This window comes from Vidua chalybeata, chromosome 6, assembly GCF_026979565.1.
Source record: "Vidua chalybeata isolate OUT-0048 chromosome 6, bVidCha1 merged haplotype, whole genome shotgun sequence".
NCBI classification, from domain to species: domain Eukaryota; kingdom Metazoa; phylum Chordata; class Aves; order Passeriformes; family Viduidae; genus Vidua; species Vidua chalybeata.
The window spans coordinates 12,191,880-12,212,674 of NC_071535.1; the positions used below are offsets into that span (position 1 = coordinate 12,191,880).

General features: G+C 40.7%; 1 protein-coding gene across 13 annotated transcripts in view; it reads right to left on the reverse strand.

Annotated features, from left to right (window-relative positions):
* Positions 1-20,795, reverse strand: part of EML1 (EMAP like 1) — a 121,211-nt gene that overhangs the window by 70,499 nt on the left and 29,917 nt on the right. For 6 of the 13 annotated variants that reach the window (XM_053945204.1, XM_053945203.1, XM_053945202.1 and 3 more), the window contains exon 1: positions 7,942-8,146. The exons of 1 other annotated variant lie outside the window; for it this stretch is intronic. In XM_053945204.1, the coding sequence (XP_053801179.1) occupies positions 7,942-8,008 (67 nt within the window). In that variant the 5' untranslated portion in view covers positions 8,009-8,146. Of the gene's footprint in view, positions 1-7,941; positions 8,148-20,795 lie in introns of those variants that run through there. 6 more of the 13 variants (XM_053945199.1, XM_053945200.1, XM_053945198.1 and 3 more) reach the window with 3 other exon arrangements.

Below are 20,795 nucleotides of genomic sequence, written 5' to 3' on the forward strand. Positions count from 1 at the left end.
AAAAGGTAGGAATGCAGACACTGGTTTGAATAAAGACTGGCCTGAGCCTCAGAATATGCTAATGCCTGTAAGGTTTTTATCAGTTTAGATAAAGACCTCGTTGCCCCCTGTGGCCCAGCTAGCCTTGCTGGACCACCCATGTAGCCATGGACCTCAGTGACCTCCAAGAAGCCACCCTCGGGCACCGTGCTGTTCATCGGGCACCGCGCAGCGCGACAACGTGGGTAACACCCAAACCCTGACGTACCTGCTCCAGGGCAGCACGAGGACCCACCTGCCACATCCTGCAAGCTCTTTAAAGCAGCATCTCCACGTGGGAGATGGAAGGATGCTTTCTAGGTAGCAACAGATCTGGGTAAAACAGCTTGTGAAATGCTGCATTGGGAAGGGGAAAAGGAAGCAACAAAATGGTAATTGGTTTTAAATCTTTCTCAGGTTTCAAAGGGATTTTTTTTTTTTTCACCAAAGGAAAAAAATAAAGTAAGAGCTGCTCCTAATGCTTCTGACTTCAGGGTACAGAAACCTTTAACAGACTCAAGGAAATTCTAGACACCAGTGCCCAGTTAGCCCCACTAGAGTGTACAGGAGCTGTACTGGGAAACGTCAAAGGCTGTTTCAGTCTGCTATGTTTTCCAACACAGTTGTAAGAAAAAGATCTAATTTTCATAAAATACAAGGTTCAGTACAAAGTTTTAATTTGAAAATATTTGCCTTTACTAGCTTGAAACAAAGATTGTTTCTCTATTCACATACTGAAATGTGTTCATCTATTCTGCATCTTAGGAGTCCCACATTTCAAAGCTTAGCTTAGGTTCCTAAGCCTTGTTCACACTCAATTCTCAGATGACTAAAAGCCAGTAGCAGTGCTCCACGTATTGGCCCGCAACAGATTATAGAAGTCATACTTAAAACCAGAAAACATTTTTTCATTCCTGTCTGCAGGAATCTTGGCATAAGTTTCCAATCAAATACAGGGTCTATGCTGTTAAGAAATGCAAACTGTTTTTATCACAATGAAGTGCTTATTTCAGATTTTAAATCCAAAAAGGTGATTAATTTCTACATTCCACAATACCTAAAAACAGTGCTAGAGATCTCCAGTGCTACTTTTCAAATTAGTATTACATATTTATTCAATAATCAGTCATTTCAAAGCAAGATGACAATATGATGGACCATGTCAGATATTACCCTTTGGAAGTAATGGAGTATGGACAATCTCACTTAATTACTTTCCAAAGAATTAATTTAGTGAAATCATGTTAACATATCATTATCCCCACCCCATCTCCTAAAAAACCTCAGGGAGCTACTTCCACGTTTTAATTACGTAATGGACGAACATTTTAAATTATGATTCATGGAAGAAGAGTTTCATCTACAGCTCCTTTTTGCACTCCCTTTAAGCTTTCACAATTCCTTATGGTTGCCCAATTAGTGTCATTTGCAAAGAGCAAGCACCCAACAAAAAATGTTTCATATAACCTTCCTACTTATTCTCTCTCATCATCCTCAAGATTTTAGAGATCAAAAGACAAGTTCTTTATTACAGCTTCACAAAACTTCTCTTGACAAAAGAACGGCACATCAACTTTAAAATCTTCATCTTAAATTCCTAAGGAAAGGTGAAAGAAGAGGGAAGTCAGAATAAAACCTATTAAAATGTATGTCACTGATTGGTGTACTCCCTCACTGTCTCCTCACGTATATTCCCTTTTTAATAATGTACTTTCAATATAATTTTAATCTTATTTCAATTATTTGCACGTGGTTTAAGGTTCAATAAAAGAATTTTAGATTTGCTATTTTTAATCAGAAATTAAAACATATATTTTATCGGCTCCGTAAAGTACTATTAATTTTTTTTTAAACTCCTTGAAGATCAGATAAAGCATGTTTCTCTGCTGAGAGCCCAATGCTTTAATTTGCAATTCTGTATGTTGTTTTATTCATGATAAAATACTTTATACTTGTAATTTCTCTCCATATTGCTAACTCTGACACAGATTCTCTGTTGAGGTTTAACTATCACTAGAGGATTCTCTCATGACTGGTCTACATTTTCATTTGTTTTTAGAAGCTTAGTTAAAAAAAAAAAAGGAAAAAAAATTAAATTCCAGTAACTATAATTAACACCATTCATGACTAACACAAGTGTTAATAATTCATGTTTTGGAAATAAATAGCTAATTAAAGGGCAACAAATTCAGTTTACTTATATAGTGTCTTATTAGCAATAATAGTCTGAGCTCTAATAGGCTAACAATATATATTGTGCAAGTGTCCATTGCAGCAAGTTATTTTTAATTCATAGCATACTGATTTATTCTGCATTCAATTACTGCACATACCAACAAAAAAAAGTGTTTCTGTATGCCACCTCTCCCTCCTCTTTACTCCAGTAGTGAAGAAAAATATTCTAGAATCAACTTATACTCTGTATAGCTCCAAAATGTATAAAACTGACACTTAATGTAGAGTCCAATTCAGCATTTCATTTAAGAGCTTGACTGCAAGAGCCAGAACAAATCTCACTGAAAGAAAAATTAAGAAAATGCTGTCTAAGCAATGCTGTCTAAGGTAATAAAATCTTATGTCCTACAAAACTGGTAGAAGCTTCAAGTGGGGCATCAAGTGGCTTCAAGTGGCCTCCATCCCTGAGTTCAGAACATGCTGCTGTTCTGGAGAGAAGAGGTCTAGAGATGAGACATGGGAAAGCCTGATTTGTCTCTCTGACTGTGTTGTTTTGGACTTCTGAGAAAAACAACATGAGTAATGCTATTAACATGTTTGCAACATCTTTTTGAACATGCTTGCAACACCTTTTCCTACACAGAGTGCATGAATCTGCCCAGCGAACACTGAATTAAATCCAATTTTGTTGTACACTATTGCTAGGAAGTGATCACAGTAAAACAAATTACAGTCTCTTCCAGCCCTTGACAGATTTGAACTGGTGCCCTGAAAGCTACAAGGCTCAACTTACCATTGTTCCTTCCCTAACCCGTTCCATATTGTGTGACTTTGGTCCAGCGGTAGGAAGAGGGTAACTGGCTGCATTAGGAAGGTTAAGGAGAGGAAGTGTGAGAGTCAAATGGGAAAGAAGAGACAACCACCAGAATAATACTGTCCATAGAGATTTCCTGTTTGTGGTGCTCACTTCCTCACTGACAGGCATTGCTCCACTTGCAGATACAGGAGTCAGAGAGAAGAGGTACACATATTCGATTTGTTTTCAGGAATGGAGAAGAATTACAGAAGCAGAAGATTCAAACCATAAATAGACTGACAAAAACTGAGTCACACAATTTACTTTTTGTAACTTTAGAGTGACTGACAGTTATCAAAGTTATTACCTGTCAAAAATCTTAATATGATTTAGTGATTTTGGTGATTTTGGGGAGAGGGAGCCAAAAGAAACTATTACTTCTTAAGAGGTTTTTTTATTATTGATCTGTTCAGCCTGGAGAACAGGAGACTAAGAGGAGACCTCATCACAGTCTACAACTTCCTCATGAGGGGAAGAGGACGGGCAGCCACTGCAGTGACCAGTGTCAGAACCAGAGAGCATAGTCAGAAGTTGTGTCAAGGGAAGTTTAGGTTGGATATCAGGGAAAGGTTCTTCACCCACAGAGTGCTTGGGCACTGAACTGGCTCTCCAGGAGCCTGAGAGAGTTCAAGAAGCATCTGGACAATGCTCTTGGCACCTGGCGTGCCTCTTGGGGATAGTCCTGTGCGGGGCTAAGAGTTGGATGATCAGATCCTTGTGGGTCCCTTCCAACTCAGCATATTCTGTTATTATTCTGCTCTTGTTAAAAAATAAATTATAGCATAGTTTGTATCAATTTAAATTTTTCACTAACAATTACTCTTCAGGTAATCTGTTAAACAGAACTGTAATTAATATTATGGAGTCCCTTGCCAAATACATCAATTTCATTAAGAAATAATGTTTCACACTTTTTTTTACTGCTTTACCCAGATACTCTGAAGTTGAAGCTTCTGTCAAACAAGGCATTTGTAGTTGCAGGAATAGCCATTTGACAAGTATGATTTTCCCAGTAGCCACATGAAGGACATTTAAAAGATGCTACAAGTTCCAAAGAAATCATAGATGAATTTTCACTTCCATCTTTAAGGCATTTTGCAGGAATCCCAGATTTCACCCTTTATATTTCACATACCTAATAATCCTGCCCACAGCACCTACTGTGGTGAAGGCTGTGTAAATAGATAGAGAATAGATAGACAGGGATTTGCGGTCAGAGGACCCACAAAACTCTGCCCACACCCTACATGTCTTCCCAACCTGTCTATCATCAGTACTGATCACAGCTGCAGCTTAGTAAATCAGCTGGAGGCGAGATGAGCACTGTCTCTAATTCTAGTATGTGTCTTGTTTGGTAGGGTTTCATGTTCAGCATGGTTCTCTCCACCAGTTTTTAAGCAGATGCTAAAAACCTCAACATTATCTCACCTTATCAGTATCCTTCCACTTTTACCTTCAGCTTAAATAACACATGACTAACAACCTGATTGACTGTAGATAAACATACTGGCTTTCTACCTAAAAGTAACTCCTATACCAAGAAAGGTATCTATAACCAGGCACAGTTAATATTATCTAAGCTGTACTTTACAACATGCAAAATAAACCAACAGAGTCCTTCATTACCTGGAAAGTGACATGTAAGTTGAGAACTGTCCTTGGGCTTTAAGAGGAGTTATTTTAGTGTCTTTCTTAAAAATAAACAAACAGAACAGGCTGAGCAATTAACAAAACATTTTGTGCATCTGAAGATTGTCCTCTGAAACTGAAGAGGGAGATACCAAACAAATCAATAAATATGATAAACTCCTCCAAAGCAGGCATGCACTTTCTGCTCAGTTTACAACTAAGGAAACTAAGGCATCAAGAAAGAAATAACTTGCCTAAAATCACATTGGAAGTTTGTATTTCTTGCTTTGATGTTATCTCAGATTGACACTTGTGTTCATTAACACAGTACTTCTCAAATGCCAACTGTAGCTTTACTACTCTGTAAAAAGGAGTTTGAAGAAAGTAGGTGGCTTTGAACTAGCTGTGCTAAATATTTGTCCTAGATTTTAGACATGCAGCTCAAAACTAACATATTTTCCTCACCCTCTTTCTTCTCTCCCTTCCTTCTCCATTTACTTGATTTTTTACACATCACAAGCCGTAAAAACACATTACTAAATAATCATGCAAACTAAATCTGCATATGAGGGAAGACCCAAATTCTCCTCCTGAACCCAGGGCCCTTTCTAGAAAGAAAGGAGCAAGTTCGGGGCAAATCTACTCTCATATTAACTTTTTTCTCCCTGACCAGGTCCTCCACCAGACAAGGTCCTGTTCCCTCATCCCCATCACAGCTTCCTGCCCATTACTGCTCCCTCACTCCCGTTCCCATCTTGGGCTCCCACCCACTCCAAACAAGGAGAATGCATTGAGAAGTGGGAGAGGCTGCAGCCATCCTTGTCCCAGGCTACACCTTGGTTGCTACCCCACAGGTAACCCACAGATATTTTTTCAGGAGCACAGCCTTTGCATCCTGATCTTTTGAAACAATACATACAGGCCATCTCTTTATCATTTATTCTGTTTGAGAGCACCAGAAAATTCCACCATGTCTTTTCTTGTACAACTAAAATTAATCCTATTCAGAACAGGAACCTTTACAGTATACAACAATGATGACTTTGAGTGCTTACCAGCCATTCTGTATTTCACTTTACCATATACTAAAATCATATTGTCTTTCTATCTCTACCACTTGCTTGTTTGGTTTGGTTTCTTCTATATGTCTGCCCCACTCCCAACTTCACATCATTTTTCATACTGCCCATTATACATGCAAGAGCTTTCCAGTTTCCTGTAATGCAATTCTATTTACCACTTTCCAACCTCAAAACCCTCACTGGCATCTTCTATTTGTATTTTCTTCCTCATGGGTCATGTGTAAAATACCTGATTACCTCAAGACTGTACTCAAAGGCTTCATTATCTTTAATTCCTCATCTCATTTAATATAGTCTCACTAAAGGCTAACTTGTAAAATGAAGGGCTTCTGAATTCAACCACTTTCTTTTATAAGCACAGAATAATACAAACTTACAACAGCCCTTGAGGTCGCTATCTACAATGAGACAAAGCTAAGCAAGTGATTTGTTCTAGAAACATATTCTAGAATATAATACTTAAGGATTAACTAAGATTTTAAAACCTATGTACAGTAAAAATACATATGGCTTATTTCTACCAAGTATAATTGGTGCTCAGAGTTACCAAATCAACATGAGGGACAGTCCACAGGAAAAAGCTACTTTGCTTTTTGAAACTATTCAGAAAGTGATGCTACTCCTTCTACTCCCACATGCAGGCTACTATCATGACCATTGTAAAAGCAAAGCTCAGGGATTTTGGTAGGAAGACAGCTTGCTTATAAATGGATTAGAGTATAAACTTTGAAATACATTGCTCTGATTCCTTATTAAAAACACTTAAAATGAAATATTTATTAAGTTTAGGCAAAACAGGCATCTGCTATTAGTGTACAATCCCCATACACAGTCATAGTTTTCTCTCCTGAAGAGCTCCAAAAATACAGTGCCACTGCACAATGCACAGCCCACACACTGTGGGCTCCTGCTGCCCTGAAAAAACTGTTCCCACAATCTCCATGTCCACACATATCAGAGTTTTCTGCAAACCTGTCTCTTTCTTGCACCACACCACGAAGAAAATAAAGTGAAATTTATCATCTTCACAGCTTCCAAGGAAAGAGCAGCTATGTCTGATGCAGTTGCTGTCGTGAAGCAATTTCATATGAATCTGACTTCAGCTGTTCAGACAGCAGTAGAAAGCAGAGACCACTACTAAAATGTAGAGGAATAAGACATCCACAAATATGAAATATGAGTTTATGAATGCTCACAATTTTGCTGCTAGAAAGCAAGAACTCATATCAAAGTAAGGTATTTTGAGATTACAGTTTACCATGAAGAACTCTCTGTAATATTTAGAATAGTGGATTTATTTCCCTCAAGGAAAATGTCAGCTACTTGAATAATCCCAAGTACTGTGCAGGCCAATCTCCAATACTGCCTGTGAGGACACTGGCAGATCCTCATCTCCTTCCTTTTTTACGATCCATCACTGCAGCCTGGCAGCTCTCCTGTCATGCTGCCACCCAGGTGACGCCACCACCCCAATAACCCCTACCTTAAAAAAAACAGCAGAAAGAAAAATCAGTAACTGCAGGCCAACTCCCGTAACTCCACACAGGCATCTCGCACCTCAACACCGCCCTTCGCCGGTGCAGAGCGGCGCCGGGTGGGCTCCGGGAGCGGGCAGGGGGCTGAAGGACACCTGCCCCCGCCGCGGCGTCCCACTGCGCCCCCGGGGTCACGGGCAGCTCGGCACTATACATGCATATAAATACATGTCTTATACATATATATATGTTCATTTATATATAAAGATATATATATATTTATATGTATATATGTGTGTGTATGTTGGCATACGCGTAACGGAGACACGCAGCGGTGGGCGATCGCTTGAGCTACCAGATCTGCCTTTGGGAAAGATGCACACAGACATCTCTACCATCCACATACGCACACGAATCTCCGCATATTCCCATGAAGGACGTGCAGAAGTTGCTCGCAGAAGCGCCCCGAGGGCTGGCAGGTTTCCCGCCGAATAACGGGGGAGGCTGAAGGGGGTGAAGTTTCCTCCCTCCTCCTCCTCTTCTCCCCGAGTTGCGCCGCGGAGCCGGGCGGCCCTGGGCGGAGGAGCCGCCGCCGGCAGCCCTGACCAGGCCCGCTCCCGGCGCTGCCTTCCCCGCGCCGGCCTCCGCCTCCGCCCCGCCGGAGCGCCAGGACCCCGCTGCTCGCCGGGCCGGCCCCCGCCCTTACCGTTGCAGAACTGGAGCAGCGAGGAGGTGTCGTAGAGGCTGCTGTAGCTGGAGAAGCCGTCCTCCATCCTGCCGCTGCGCTCCCGGCGTCCCCTCGGCTGTCCCGGCGGCCGCCCGCTGCCTGCTCGCCCACACGCTGCGGAGCGGAGGCGGCTGGGGCCGCGGCGGCCTCGCTGCCTGCCTCACTCAGTTGCCATGGCAACCCATTCACTCCGCCGCGGCTGGGGCGGCGGCCGCTCCGCTCCGCTCCGCCGCCGAGGCGCGGGGGGAGACCCGCGGGGCGGGCCGGGGCGGGCCGGGGCGGGGCGGCCGCCGTCACGGCGCGGCCCGGGAGGCGGGGGGGACCCCGAGGCGGCAGGGCGAGCGAGGAGCCGCGTCTTTCGGCCGGCGCGGCCATCTCTCCTCGGCGGAGCCGCCGGCTTCAGGCCGCGGCGGAGAGAAGGACGAACCGCGCGGTCCCCCTGCCGCGGCCGGGGCTCTGCCGCCGCCGGACCGCGAGTGTGTCCCGATCGGGCCGAGATGGAGCAGAGACACTGCCCGGCCCTGCGGCGGGAGATGCCCGCCGATCACCCGGGAGTTAACCCGAAGTACCACCATGGACTCGGTTAGGGCTGCAGCGTCCCTGCATGCGGGGCAGGGGTTTTGCGGTGGCAGCTGTGCAGCCGGGGAGCCCCGCGTACGCAGCCCCAGCATCCCTCCCTGCTGCCTCAGCGCTCGGATGCCTTATCCGAGGCTCCTCTCGTTTCTTCCACCGAAGCAACAGCCTGCCTGTAATTGCACCTTATGCCCTCCACTGATTTCAGTGGCGATTCTCCTGGCTACAGGATGGAGCTGTCACGACAACATTGTAATTGACGCTCTCTTAGAAAACCAAAAAGACTTATACACACTGTAATTCCTTATGGCATTTTATACAGTTTAAACTATGTGGTTTGAAGAGTGATACACTTTCCCAATACAGGATACTAAAACAACTTTAACTGTTTAACATGTTTTTATCTAGGTATATTCATAATGTCCGTTCGTGGTGAGATGAAGGTAGTGGTCCAAAACTAGTGGCTAGTAATATTGTGAAATTATTTGATACATTTTGGGCTTCAATTTCTGTGCTAAGGAATGTTGAAGTGTCCAGTGACTGAAAGACATTTTTAGTTCAAGCTCCTCAAGGGACACAAGGGAAATAATTCATTGCACATCTATAGCACCTTTCATCTTGAAAAATGCCGAAGCACTTAACACGTCATGTCTTCAGTCCCCAGTCCTTCCAGGAGCTTTTTGCAGGGCAGTTCCATCATGTGGATCCATTTACAGGCGTGGGTTTGGTATGTGTGAGTCTTTTCACCAACCACTAAACCATGGCAGTGCTACCACAAAAGTGTGCTATAAAATTAGGCAGAGATATCAGTTGCATGTTAAAGCAGAGTGAAAAGTGCTCCCTCTTGAATTGCCAATGCCAATACTGGTAGAGTTGAAGTCATCTCCAGCACAAGCATTTACCCAGCCTCATGTGCTTAAATTGTATCAGACAAAAACAACTGCATTTTATAGCTGTGGGCTATAAATAACAGAAAACGGTGGTAATTTAATGATAAATTTTTAAAAACCAAAACCAGAGATAAAAAAAAAAAGAAAATTACTTCAAAACTGCAAAAGCATATAGGTATTCTTAGTGTTTTAAATGAGACATGATTCTTTCTTATCTTTAACACAGAGCCCTTAGGTTTTCTCATGACTTTTTCATTCATAAGCCATCAAATGTTTCAAAAATGCTATATTATTCTAAAACATTGTACATGCAGAAAGACATATATGGGATTTTTGGCAGACAAGTTGCAACAATAGAAAAATTAAGCTCATTTTCAGTAAAAATTCTGACTAAGAATTTCCTTAATTTTAAAACATTGTTGCCATCATTTGGTTATTATTTTTGAGGTTGAGACATGTTTTAATAAGCTTATTTTCTACCATCTTGAGACAAGAGGTGTGCTTACCATAAGATGTCAATGTTACTTTAACCTCTACCTCCTTCTGATGTCTAAGTTTTGGAAAATAAAAAATATTAAATCTATGCTATCTAAAAGTACTATGTTTGTAGTAAAAACTGTGTTGTCAGTGAGATTGCTACAAAGATAAGAAAAGTAAATGCCCAGTAGCTTTTATGAGATTTGTCAAAGTAGGAGAAAGACCAGAAAGAGGCAATGCAGCTCCATTTCAGAAAGTAGAAATTAAAAGTCACTTAGAAACTCAAATCTAATCTATCCTTAAAGAGAGATGCAACTTGTAAAACCTTACAATAGATTTCTCACTGAAATGAATGGTGACGGTGTCTGTGAAGCCTTTCAGCTCAGCGTGCTGCAAATCAGCTCAGAGATGTGACAGAAAATGGTCTCAGCTCCAGTCTCCAGATGCTGTTATGATTCTATTATACTCTAAGAGTAAGGGTTAGAAGAGGGAAGCACTTTCATAATTTAATGATTTTGAGACCTGTAACAATCTCATTATACTAAACTGCACCACAAGGCATGAAATGAAAAAGAAATCCTGTCTGGCTGTGGGAACAATGGCAGAATGGATTAGAAGGATGCACTGGTGTGTCTCTAGGAATTCTTCTGGTATGGTGAAACATCAAAAAAACTTTTAGTTATCCATATTTCAGTATACTGTAGCCTGCATCATTTGTATATTTCAAAGCCAGTTCTTTGGTAAGTGTGAAACCATTAAGGTGGGAATGTGGCATCCTGAGCAGTACAGTGGGGCTGGTGTATTGGGAAAGGATTTGTTGCTGTACACTTGTGCACAATGACTGCTAGCAGTCAGAAACTGTATGGTGTTACCTTTTTGAAAGCTGTATTTTATACCTAATGACTTAATTTTTGTCTTGAGTAGTGTAATGCAAATTACTATTAGCTAAGTGAGAATAAAAGAGCTTTCACCCATCCCTCACTGAGCTTTTAGGAGTTCATATACACCAATATTAGGACAAAGAAGACTTGCTTTCACTCCCTGTTACCAGGCTGTAGTCAAATTTCACCAAATCAAAGAATATTCTGAGTTGGGAGGGGTTCACTAGGATCACCAACATCCAATTCCTGAAAATTCTGATGTTCTCTTTATCCCTTCCTGAAAACAGGATTGGGCTGCTTTCACCCTGTGGTGGTAGCTTGGACAGCCTGCCCTTCATAGCTGTCCCCTGGGTCTGTGCGGAATGCCACTGCTTCCAGCAGGTTTGTGCAGGGGAGGTGGTGGCACTTGCTAAGGGAAGCACACTGGAATCTGGCTGTCAGTGGCAAAGCCCGCTGTGCAGAGCTGCTGATGGCATCAGGTGCAGTGAGCCCTTCTGTGCAGAGTTTATACAAGGTGAAGGCTCAATTCACCACAGAGACTGGAGGGCTCTTCTTTCAGGTCAGTGCAAAGCCTGTCTGCTGAACAGATCAGGGAAGCTTGGATAGCTGCTGTGCACACGGAATGTACATTGTAACTAGAGAAATCTTCATCAGGCAAAGCATCTAGCACCATCAGCAAATGTGCTGGTTTTGCTAAAATTTATCAGTGGATATAATTATAGCATCTGTTTTACCATGACTAACATTTGAAGATCCCCTCAAGCTCTTTAGCAATCATTTGATAGGTCACATTTACTGAAGCATGATCAAAGGGAGCTAAGCTCATTTCTGTAGCTCACTGTGTTTCCATTTAACATGTAAGAGTCCATTTCACCATTCACATTCTTACTTAATGCAGCAGTTGGGCTCTGCTTGAGCCTGGAAGCTTTTAAATTGTACACTTGTTCAAGGTTTGCTTTTCCTCTGTGAGTCAGAAGTTTCATCCATTAAAAAGCTGAAGCACTGCAACACTTGGTGCCTGGGCTGAGACTGCAATCCAAAACACAAGGTACCATGTGTGTGCTTCTCCCTGAATCATCTCATTCAAAACTGAGGAAATAGGCATCTTTTCCAGCTGTTCATCCCCAGCACTGAGAGTTGGATGGTCTGAAAGCTGGCATCATAGCACAGGCACAGTGCCCTCCCTGCCTGAGCATTGGAGGACAGAGTGCTTTGACAGAAGCTGGGGGCTGGGGCTGAGCAGCACAACACCCAGCAGCAGCAGCAGCAGCAGCAGCAGGAGCAAGCTGCACACAGCAGGAGCCCTAGGGAAGGAATAGCCAATGTCTGGTTTCGGAACTAGCAGGATGAGATCAACACTTAGCAGAGAGAGGCTCTGGGGTTAAGTTTTGGAATTAGCTTCCTGAAATCTGATGAAATCCTGATTTATACTGGGGTTTTTTAATGTTTATTTGTTTTCCCTTTCTATTCAGAAAGCAGCAAGAATGTTTGCATTTTTAAAGAGATTTCCAGGCAGTGAATATATTGTCTTCATTCTGCAGAAGTGGCTTTTTCTCACTGCTAAGACTATCTTAAGGTACTGGCTGTCAGGATCCCGTCATAGGCTTAAAAAAATGTTTCCTCTCCTAGTAGGGTAGGAAAGGAAGAAGTGCCTTGCTGCCCAGTCTCCTTTGTGAGAACACTTCAACCACTGGAATAATCATTCATTCTAAATAGCAGGACTCCAGTGTTTCAGCCACAGCAGGGAGCTTCATGAATGTCACTACAAAGCAGACTTCATGCATGTGGGAAAGATGGGGTATAAGAGGAGGATCACCATTATACCAGCACAGTCTGAGTGCATTAAAAATACAATATAGCAAATGTGGGATGAAGCCATCAAAGCTATGCAGGTTTAACAATCCAAATGTGCCAAATCATGTGTATATCATGTTGTTTTGAACTACATATATTGGAATTATGGGAGTTTCCCTATAATTAATAAAAATAGTCTTAATCATATTGCCCTGGAAAAAAAAATACTGTTTTGCAGATTGGTTAGTTTGTAAATACAAAGAGAAGACTTTGAAGATGAAAAGAATAATGCTTTCCACATCTATGACTCTTCCTATTCAAAGATGGGAGGCTGCTCAGCAAACACTGATGCTTTCAGATTTGCACCACCTTTTTGAAATAAATGTTGGCTTTATTTACTTATTTGGAAAATGGGAAGAAAAACATGACACAGACAAGGTCATACTGGGAAGTCTGTGACAGAATCAAGCCAGAATAACTACCAGTTATTGCACCAACTGCAACATGAGTCTACTGAGAATATCCTGCCCATAAACACTGAAGATACTACTTGTATGGTTTGTTATGAAATGCTTTCAAACACACTGCCTGTGGTAGAAACACTCTTACGTTTGCAAGACCCCCTAACACTTTGGGTTCAATGCACATCAATGTATGTAATGGCTGAATGCAGACTTACTACATCCACAGCTGTGACAATGAGATTTGAAACTATGAGAAGCAAAATGTACTACAGATAAACAGGAATGCAACTCCTGTTCCATATTCCATTGCGATCTGCAGATGGGAACAGCACTTCTGAGATATTAATACTCTGCGAGATTGACGTGAAGAGGCACAGTGATGGATGGCATCACACAAAATGATCCATCCACCCTTCAAAATTCCTCCTTAGAAGTTTTCAGTTGTTACTCAGTTCTGCAACCCTATTTTTGGTGGCTGCAGCCCTCAACAGAGTCTGAAAGCTTCTGCTAGCAGAGCTCTTTGAGATCTATGTACACAGGGCCACAGATCCTACCTCCTGTGAGAGGGGCATTTCTGGTTTCAGGTACAATAGCTTTGGCACAGGTTTACCAGTTCACCATTCAGGGCACAGGAGGATCATCCCTACAGGTCTGTGTCACTTCCCAGGGGGAATTCCCTCCCAGCAGAAAGATCTTTCCTGCACCCACTAGAACCTCAGGGAGCCCCAAAATGTAGGTATGGGGAAATGCTTTCAGCAAGTATGAAAAAGTAATGCTTCTGTGTGGCTTGCAGCACACTGACACCTTTCTGCACATGGCTGAGAGTAGTTTTCTTTTGATATCTATGCTATGATGATAAAGATGTTACTGTGAGAGTATATATTCCAGAGATCTATTTTATGTGTATATTAAACAATATTTTGTTAAAATTTAATGTCTGAGTTATACAAAGCTACAGCTACATAAATCTGTGCCTTCTAAACTGTATTAGAGAAGAATGAGACTAGAGTAAGTAAATTAAAAAATAGACATTTTTTTACATTATATTTAAATAACAGCATAGCAAGTTGATAATTTAAGGTGTACACAAAAATTGCCATTTTTTAATGAAGTGGTTCTACAGTATCCATTCTGTTCACGTTTTAGAAGGAGCATTTTAACTGGACTGTAGCAATTCACACAAACATGTAAAACCCAGAAGTACAAAACAGGATGTTTGTCCAAAGGATACATCAGCTACACTGTGAGAAAAAAAATATCTCTCTTCCGCAAACAGGTACCCACAGTGCCTATGATGAGAGGGAAGGATCTCAGCACTCCATGTTATATTCCCTGTTCAGTAGGATGGTGATTTAAACTTGTGCTTTATCAGAATTGATATTCCAAATTTCCCAATTTCCAATGTCACTGTTTCATTGGTTTTGGGATCCAGCACAATCAAGAGCATCTTGTGGAAACTGATATGTACCAGGAGAATTAACTGTTAGCCATGTAGATAACAAAGCACACATAAAAACGTGTGGGTAAGACAAAGTACTGTGTTGGTTCAATATATTAATGTTAGAAGGGGCTAGACAATCTCATTTATGGCACCTTCTACATTTGCAGTTACATTACTGGAAACTTGCCCAGATTTGGAAAATGAATGATGGCATATATCTTCTGAGAGATAGCTGGAAAAAATAATGTATTTCTTCTAGTGATTTCATATGTTATGCTTGCTTTTAGTGAGTGATTTATTGGAAAAACTGATTTGTGGTATTAAACAAGTAAGAGGAAGTAACTGCAGAGAGTTTACCTGTAGTTTTAACTCCTGTCATCACATAAGCCCATTTACCACTTCAACTAACTTAACTTAAAGTTTTACTTATCCATCCCTCTGTGTCTTTCACCAAATATATTAATTATGCCAAAAGAGGTAGAGGAAGAAAGACAGTATTTCATTTGTATGGTGTGGGTTATTTCTGCAGGGAACTATACCAGCTCCACTGGTTCAAACTCATTGAATTTCCATGAGCTTTCCTCGAGTGGGTGGAGGAGCAGGAAAGTGGATTGCAGTGTGACATACAAGGGCGAGGCAGGAATTTCAGTCCACTACACTTGCAGATTCCTTTGATAACTTACAGAGTCCAAGACCACCTACATTGAGACCTTCATCCCTCCACTGTTTTTACTGCCTCAGCTTATTTCTGCTTTCCCAGGTCAAGATCCCAAGACACAACCTGGGGATGGAAGGAAACAGTTAAATCATCAGCTAATCTAAACTTGGCTGTCTGGAAAAAGAAGCAATAGGAAATAATCCTTTCCTACAGTTTTCAAGATTACTTTACACTGATTTCCAGCATGTGCTCTGGCTTTTATTTTTGTGGGTAACTACGTTCTGAATTGAACTTTTTTATTTACTTTGGAACAGAATTTTCCTTGGAAGAAACTTTTTTTTTGTTCTGGTCTGTGCAATCACCCAAGGCCCACATTGTGATCAAAGCAATTCTGTGTTAAATGCGTTTTTTCAAAGTAATTTCTTTCTGCAGGTTCATAGCAAGTGCATCCAGAAATTTAAATAAATTTCACTTTTTAACTCCTTTGAACATATAAAATGTAAGAAATAAACTGCAGGAAAGGAAGTGGTTGAACCAAAGAAACCTTCACTTAATTGCCCAGAAACATAAATAGGCATTAGGGTTTACATGGCAGGATCAGGTCCACACAGTAATGAAATATTTGGGTTTGGTGAAAGAATTCTGGTTGTTCTTAAAACACCTCTGCCAGCCAGTGCAAGGTGTAGGATTACTAATCCTCCTCAGGGTAAGCCATGCGTGGCATTCTTCTCTTTGGTGGTGGCATTCAAGAGAGTCCTGGATGGAGGAAAAAGTAATAGGGGCAATAATGACAGTGTCTGAATGAAGCCCTGAGAACCAGCCGAGGCCCTGCTGCCTGGCTGCCAGCCATCCAAGCATGAAGAACAATCGTACATTTGTCTCAGATACCAAGTTACCTAATTTTCAAAACGTTTCCTGATGCAGCCCTTTAATCTTAAGTATTTCACCACCTGACATTTCTCTCTCAAACTTTCAAAGAAATAAGAGAAAACCAGAGCTAAAGATAACTGAAAGAAGAAAAACAAAAATGATTTTGTCATTAGCAGTCATAATTCAAGAAAAAAAGGGCAAGAAGACAAGTTCTTTTCAACTTTTTCATGCCAAATAACCCCTCATTGTCCCACCACTTTCTGGCAGAATAAATGCTAGAATAATAGACCGAATCTCAAAAGAAAGATATGTATTGTGTGCCATAAATTATACAAGCAGATGCAGCCATGAACAAGAGAATTAGGAACATAAAACCCCTGCAGTGTACACTGGCTGGTCAAGGGCTGGGGCTTGCCAAGGGACACTCTGTGACCACCATGCAGTCCAAGCTAAGATCTTGCCCTAAACATCAGCCTGCAGTCCTGTTATGCAGGGGTCTGCCACCTTTTCCTTTGCATTCTTCCTCTTAAACAGCTTTTTTTTTTTTTTTTTCTTTTTTTTTTTTTCCATATCAGTAGCTGTTTAATGAATGTTTTGGCCATAACCTGCTTATGGTATATTTTACAGATGTCTGAGAAATCTTGCCCTGAAGAATTTTGCTTCTGCCTAAACTGTACCTTCAAAGATTCCCATATCAAAGTGAATGAGTTTCCCTAAACTAAGGGATGGGTAGAATAGGTCAAGGGCCAATTCTTCATGTGTAACCTCGCAGAGCACCATCAGCTTCAGCTGAATGCTTGGTTTCATTCCTTTTTATTTATTAGAAAAGGTGTTATATAGCTTTGTGGCACTCTACACAGAAATAATTACAAATAAGCTAGCTGCTTAATGCTCATCAAAGACTCCACTGAATTAAACAGTCCTTTGACAAAGTCAAAACTCTGGGTCCAGATTTGTCAGATTTAAACATCCTTAATATCTTCTCATTCTTTCATGACATCTTTTATTTCAAGACATCAGCAGATATTTTTTATTCAGCACTCATTTCATCAGGGGAAAAAGATTTTTGCAATATTGATGCAATTTATTGTTGTATGACCAATTAAGAAAATAAAGACACTTCAAAGAAGTTGATGGCATTCATTTCAGATATGTAAGATGCTTTAAAGAAAACCCACATAAGGCTGTGGTAAAGGACATTTTTCCAACTTCACAAATGACATTAAATGCCATTTTATGACCATGCAAGAATAAGGAGTAAATAATACTTTCTGCTGGAAAAGAATACATGTGACACATGATTTTCAGCTGTTGTAGATGTGAACTTGTGGAAAATGATGCAATTAGAGGCCAGAAACAGAGCAAAATATCTATTCAGCTCTGCTGAGCAGATCAGAACTGCTGAAAGGCTGGAGAAAAAAAATGTCATTTTCTCTTTTGCTCACGTCCTCCATGGGCTACATTCTGCTTGGAGTTCCTTCATATTCAAGCAGTGCAATTAAGGGAGAGTCTTGATATGATTTAGCATTTTGTATGTTTTCAATTTGTCTGATGAAGAGTGCTTGCTCTGTCATTCATTCACCATTTCCTTCCATGTGAAATTAGGAAATATGGCATATGAAATCTGAAACCCAGGTTTTTTTTCCATGTCTGCATGTTTTCCCTTGGAACTCAGAGATTAAAGTTCTGCCAGTGTAAAGGAAGGAGAGGAAATGTAGTAATAAAGTTCCTGGCTTCATCACAAGCCCCTGTCTGACCTGACCAAGGGAAAGTGTGTGGAAAGGGATTGAACTATTCAGGGTAAGTACAGATGAATGGCAGAAGTATGTTCATTTAAAACCATAAAGAAAGACACACAAAATAAGATCTAAGCAGGGACAGTGAGGTTACAAGATGTCATGCTACAAATGCATAGGAAGAAGGCCAGGAGAGTGCTGGTTCAGAACTCAGGGGTGCAAGGCATCAAATGACAGATGACGTGAGCAACGTACAAGTGATTGATGAATTTTTTGTGTCTGTTTTCATTAAAGCTGCATTTCAACAAATGTATTAAGACAATCCTATTGCTGATAAATGTAGTTACACCTTCCTTGTTTCATTCCACTCCCACTTCCTCACTGCTTTCCTTCATCCCTCAGTCACAGTGATCTGTAAGGGTGTGCAGAGATCTGGATGGGGAACTACTCCAGCTGAAAATTAATTGAACAAATAGGTAGTAGTTACTAAAATCAATTAGTTCTGCAGTTTGATCCATCTCTTAGCTGTACCACAATCAATGTTTTATTTTAAATTAGCTAGATGTATTAACTTCATCCTATTATGCTTAAAGGGCAGACTGATTAAGTTTCTGAGTGACTGGGTGTTAAATGTGTCAGAGGATCAGAAGTAGGAAAACATGGGACATGTATTTTAAATTGGGAAAAAACGAGTAGTAGATTATTGATCAGTTTATTAAATTAAATTTCTGCTCAAAAGTTTAGGATTCTTTAGACATGCATGTCTTATGTAATGCTTATGTAATAGAAGGGAAGTGAGTAGCATTCAGTTTTCATTGTAAGAACAAAGTTTGTCAAACCAGCTTAGTTCTTCCTATGCCTGTATTGTGCTGTGGACAGGGAAAAGGGAGTTGTTGTCATGTAACTCAACTTCCATAAGGCTTTCTGCACACTCATGACACTCTTAGAAGCAAATGAGGAAATGCAGCCTTGCCAACCCCACTACACCTGCTCAAACAGGTGTAAGACTGTTGAGGTCTTACCATACCTAAATAGTGGCACAAAATGGAAGTAGGTATGAAATATGATTCTGCACATATTCCACCTTAGTCCCACTACAGTCCGAATTTTCATTAGTGACTAAAAAAGGAAGCAGAAGACATGCTCAGTAAATGTGCTGGTCACAGACTGGGAGCTCTGCAAGTATACCAGTCAATAAGCAGATAAAATTTTTTCAAAAACCTTGTCAGCTTGAAGGAGTTATCTTTAAATGTAAGATAAAATGTACTAAGGCCCAGTACAAGGGACTACATTTAGACAGGAATTATCTGCAGGAAGGTGGGTAATAACTGGTTAGGAGATAGCTTGATTGAGGATAGGCCACAAACCAAACATGGAGCTGTGTTATGCAGAGTGGAAAAGGCAAGCAATGTAAGACAATGGATAAATAGTCCTGAAAAATATAAAGAAATCCAGCCACCCTATTCAGCATTGATAGTGCCTCAGCTGGAACATTAAATCTTGTTTAAATTGTATCAACAAAGATTCTCATTCAGGTTAGACATTAGAATAAAAAACTTTTCCTATTGTAAGGGCAATAAAGCACTGGGGTAAGTGGCCCAAGAAAGTAACAGAGCTCCCATGAAATCATTTAAAGGAGCTATATGTCCTGTTTGATGTGATATAGCTGGTCCTGCTTTGGGTCAGATTGACAAGATGAACTCTTGAGGACTTTTCCAGCCTAGGCTTCCTAAGAGTTATTGCCTAACCATTAAGCTTTCTAGGGAAATGTAGCTCCAGGCCCGTTTCCATGGGCATTTTGCTGGTTTTTTTCACATGATGTTAGGTTCACATAGGTTCACAAGACTGGTGCACCTCAAATAATATCAATTTACTTTTTAAAAAAAAATCTCAGTTGCTACAAAGCTGGACTATAAATGACAATATTGTTCCATTGGTTTTTGTGTGTTCTGAGGAGATCAATTCTTCCCCATTTAAGTCATTGGTAATATATTCCTACCACCTCCAAGAGCAGGTGGTGAAGAAAACAGTGTAGTTTACATCAGATCAGAAAATAAAGTTCATATAAAAAAAAACAGTCACTTTACTGAGTACTCATGTGCAGTGCTACTATTCTGGGGGCTAGTGATGGAGAATCAGCCTTTCTTCTCTCAGTCACTGGTGTGTGTCAGGTCAGGTCAACAAGAAGCAACCACAGTCCACTAGTGCTTGTTGTAAAATGAGATAATGCCTCTTTCATTCTTGTCTGGGTACAAAGCAGAGTCAAAACTTGGCCAAAAATCACTATCACAGTTGCAACAGTGAAATGCCAAAAGCCTGAGAAGGTTTTAGGACTGAGGTGTCTTCATTATCTGCTTCCCAAACAGTACATGGGATGCCTGGGATTTCAGTTTTCTACTCTGCTCCTGTTTTTGGATCCACTCCTTTAATTCTCATATGGACACACTTATGAAGTGGAAAGGCAATTCATGCTGACTGAAGTATTTGTTTTCAGTTAAAAGCCACTGCTGCTTAGCAGGCAAACACAAACACCTATGTAAAGAAGAGCTGTCACAGCATTTGAAGCTCCTGAACATCTGTAATCAGCACATCTGAAAATATTTTAAAGTGAGTTTAGCCTATATATGTCTTCATATCACAAAGTACTGCTAGGGACAGAATTGGATGTTGGATGTGTTTGTATTATTCTCTTGCATGAAATGAAAGGCATTTATGCATCTCTTTTGTCTGCATTCACACACACCTACACATAAAGCCATTCTGTCCTCCCTTTCCCTTATAAAGAGTGATGCTCTAATATGATTTATATCTTAATGGCACAATGTCCTAAACAGGCACTGAAAATGATCATTAACCTCGAACGCTAGACTGTCTAATTCCTGTACTTGCCCTTTGCACTACTAACAGAAGAAGTTTCTACAAGAGAAATTTGGCTTTTGCATTATCTAAGATACACCTTTAAAACAATAAAGTATATTAATATTTTATGTATTTCTGAACCTAAACCACAACGTTTAAAATTATATCTTCACACTTTAAAAGCTCAGTT